Raw genomic sequence first — 2,307 nt, forward strand, 5'->3', positions numbered from 1 at the left:
TAAAAAATTAATTATAGGTAATATTATTAAAAAAAAAACAATGAAATAAATATATAATATATGTTATATATCTATCTTAATGTTTTATAAAATCAATAAAAACTCTATTAAATACATATAAAATATATTATGGTAACATATAATATAATTATTTTGAAACTTACTATTTACATTTTTATAAATTTCATCACATAATATCAACAAAATATAATATAAATTAATATTAAAGTAATATTTCATAAAGAGATATAAATCTATCTATTTTGTCATACAATTATACATATATTTCAATAATTTGGTTGATTAATAAATATAAAATATCAAATGCTTTAAATTTTTTTATTGCAGCTAAAAAATTTAGGTGCAATTTTTTAAAAAAATTTCTTTTAAAAATGAAAATTTAATACTATAAATGAAATGCAATATTAGCAAAACAAACTTATATAAATAATATATCTTTTGTATATTAGATAAAATATTTAATTCATTACGCACATTGTATAGGAAATTCCAATTGTTCTTTTTCTCTTTTTTCTTTCATAAATGTCATAAGAATGTTAAGTTGATTAATTGTATCTTCAGGACATGTCACACTATGTCCAACAGTTAAATCGCTTTCATAAATTTCATAATCATTACCACCTTCTGTTGTTTTATCACCAAAGAAATGTATTTCATCATATCCTCGAATGTGTCTAAGACAATATGTTTTATCCCAACCAATAGGAAAAACATCAAAAGATATTTGACCTCCTATAGATATAAAAAAAAATATGTTTAATAAAAATTTTAACAAAACAAATAATTTTAATAATTTTTTAGATTAATATACTATAATTAGAAATACTGATATTAAATATGATAAATATAATTTTTTGAAATAAATGTAAATCAAAAGAAAAATAAATGTAATTATATCTATACTGAATGTTTATGCAAAATATAATAATTTTTTATATAAATATAAAAAATCTTATTTACCTATACTATATGTTAAAGCAAGATTTGGAAATTCTTTTTTAATAGCTTGAATAAATTTCTGTCGAATTTGATGTTCAAGATCATATTCATAGAATTGAATACGCTCTTTTTTAGTACAATTACGACCAACAGGTGATATATTAATCATACCTGTTCTAAATTCTATAAAAGTTCCACGTTTGAATGGCAAATGTAATTCTGATATATATTTTAAACAAAAATTGATTAAATCTTGCAATGCCTCTTCACCAATAATACTTTGAATTGTCTAAAATAAAAAGTCAAATTTTAAATAAATAACATAAAAGTACATAAAAAACTTTATAAAATATATTTTCTAATTATATTACTTACTTCAGTAGGCAACTGTTTATCATCTTTAAATGCAATAAGTCCATTCTCTGCAAAAACATATTTATATTTTTCAAATATACTTTTACCACCTAATTGTTCTTTAATCTTATTTAAATCTGATCCACCGACTACAGCTAAATCAAATTCCTTTCTAACAGTTTCCAAAAGAAATTTCTCCACAGATGGTTTAATTGCCTAATGAGAAATTAAATAAGAGTTTATTTATAATTATACAATATATTTTTTATTTTCATTATACATATACCTGTCTAGGATCTGTAAGTGTGCCATCAACATCAAATAAACATATTATCTTCTTCATCATAGTAAAATGATATTTACTTAATCTGAAATATAAATTTCGAAATTAAATTTTTAATAAAAAAAGAATATTAAAAAAAATCCATAAAAAAATAAAAATTATTAAAAAATTTTTTAAACTAAATATTAAAAATTATCAATATGAAAAGATTATTATTTTTATCTTTAAAAAATTATCGTATAAAACAAATACATTGCTTAAGTCACATATAAAACTTTATTATACTTATTATTATAGTCATCTTTTTCATTATTATATTATATTAACAATTCCTTTTTTATGACAGATATATTTATATAATATTTTATATAATAATTTTTTTTAACAGATCGAAACATATTCAAACTTTATATTAATAATAATATTCAAATTTTGATTTTAAAAATTTGATTTGAAATTATAATTTATATATTTTTAAGTCGACAAAAAAAAAATAAAAAAATAGAATATAATACATTTTTAATAAAAAAAAATATACAAACATTATCGAACATTAACATATGTCAATAATAGAATAACAAATATAACCTACTACATACAATAATTTATTAACATATATATAAAAATGAAATTAATATTTTATTGTACAATATTTTAATTATAATTAAATTGACACTTAATTTCTAGTTTTATCGACCACAAAATAAATT

The 2,307-nt window shown here is 18.0% G+C and overlaps 1 protein-coding gene across 1 annotated transcript; it reads right to left on the reverse strand.

Moving 5' to 3' along the window:
• Positions 1 to 377: 377 nt before the first annotated feature.
• On the reverse strand, positions 378 to 1,750 carry LOC102675343 (phosphomannomutase). Its single transcript, XM_006624715.1, has 4 exons — positions 1,601 to 1,750; positions 1,336 to 1,530; positions 982 to 1,249; positions 378 to 753 (listed from the first exon to the last, which is right to left on the reverse strand). Exons 1-4 carry the CDS (start codon positions 1,658 to 1,660, stop codon positions 488 to 490), a joined length of 789 nt encoding a protein of 262 aa, XP_006624778.1. The 5' UTR covers positions 1,661 to 1,750; the 3' UTR covers positions 378 to 487.
• Between the last annotated feature and the right edge of the window lie 557 nt (positions 1,751 to 2,307).

Source organism: Apis dorsata, unplaced genomic scaffold (assembly GCF_000469605.1).
Source record: "Apis dorsata unplaced genomic scaffold, Apis dorsata 1.3 scaffold_1100, whole genome shotgun sequence".
NCBI lineage: Eukaryota > Metazoa > Arthropoda > Insecta > Hymenoptera > Apidae > Apis > Apis dorsata.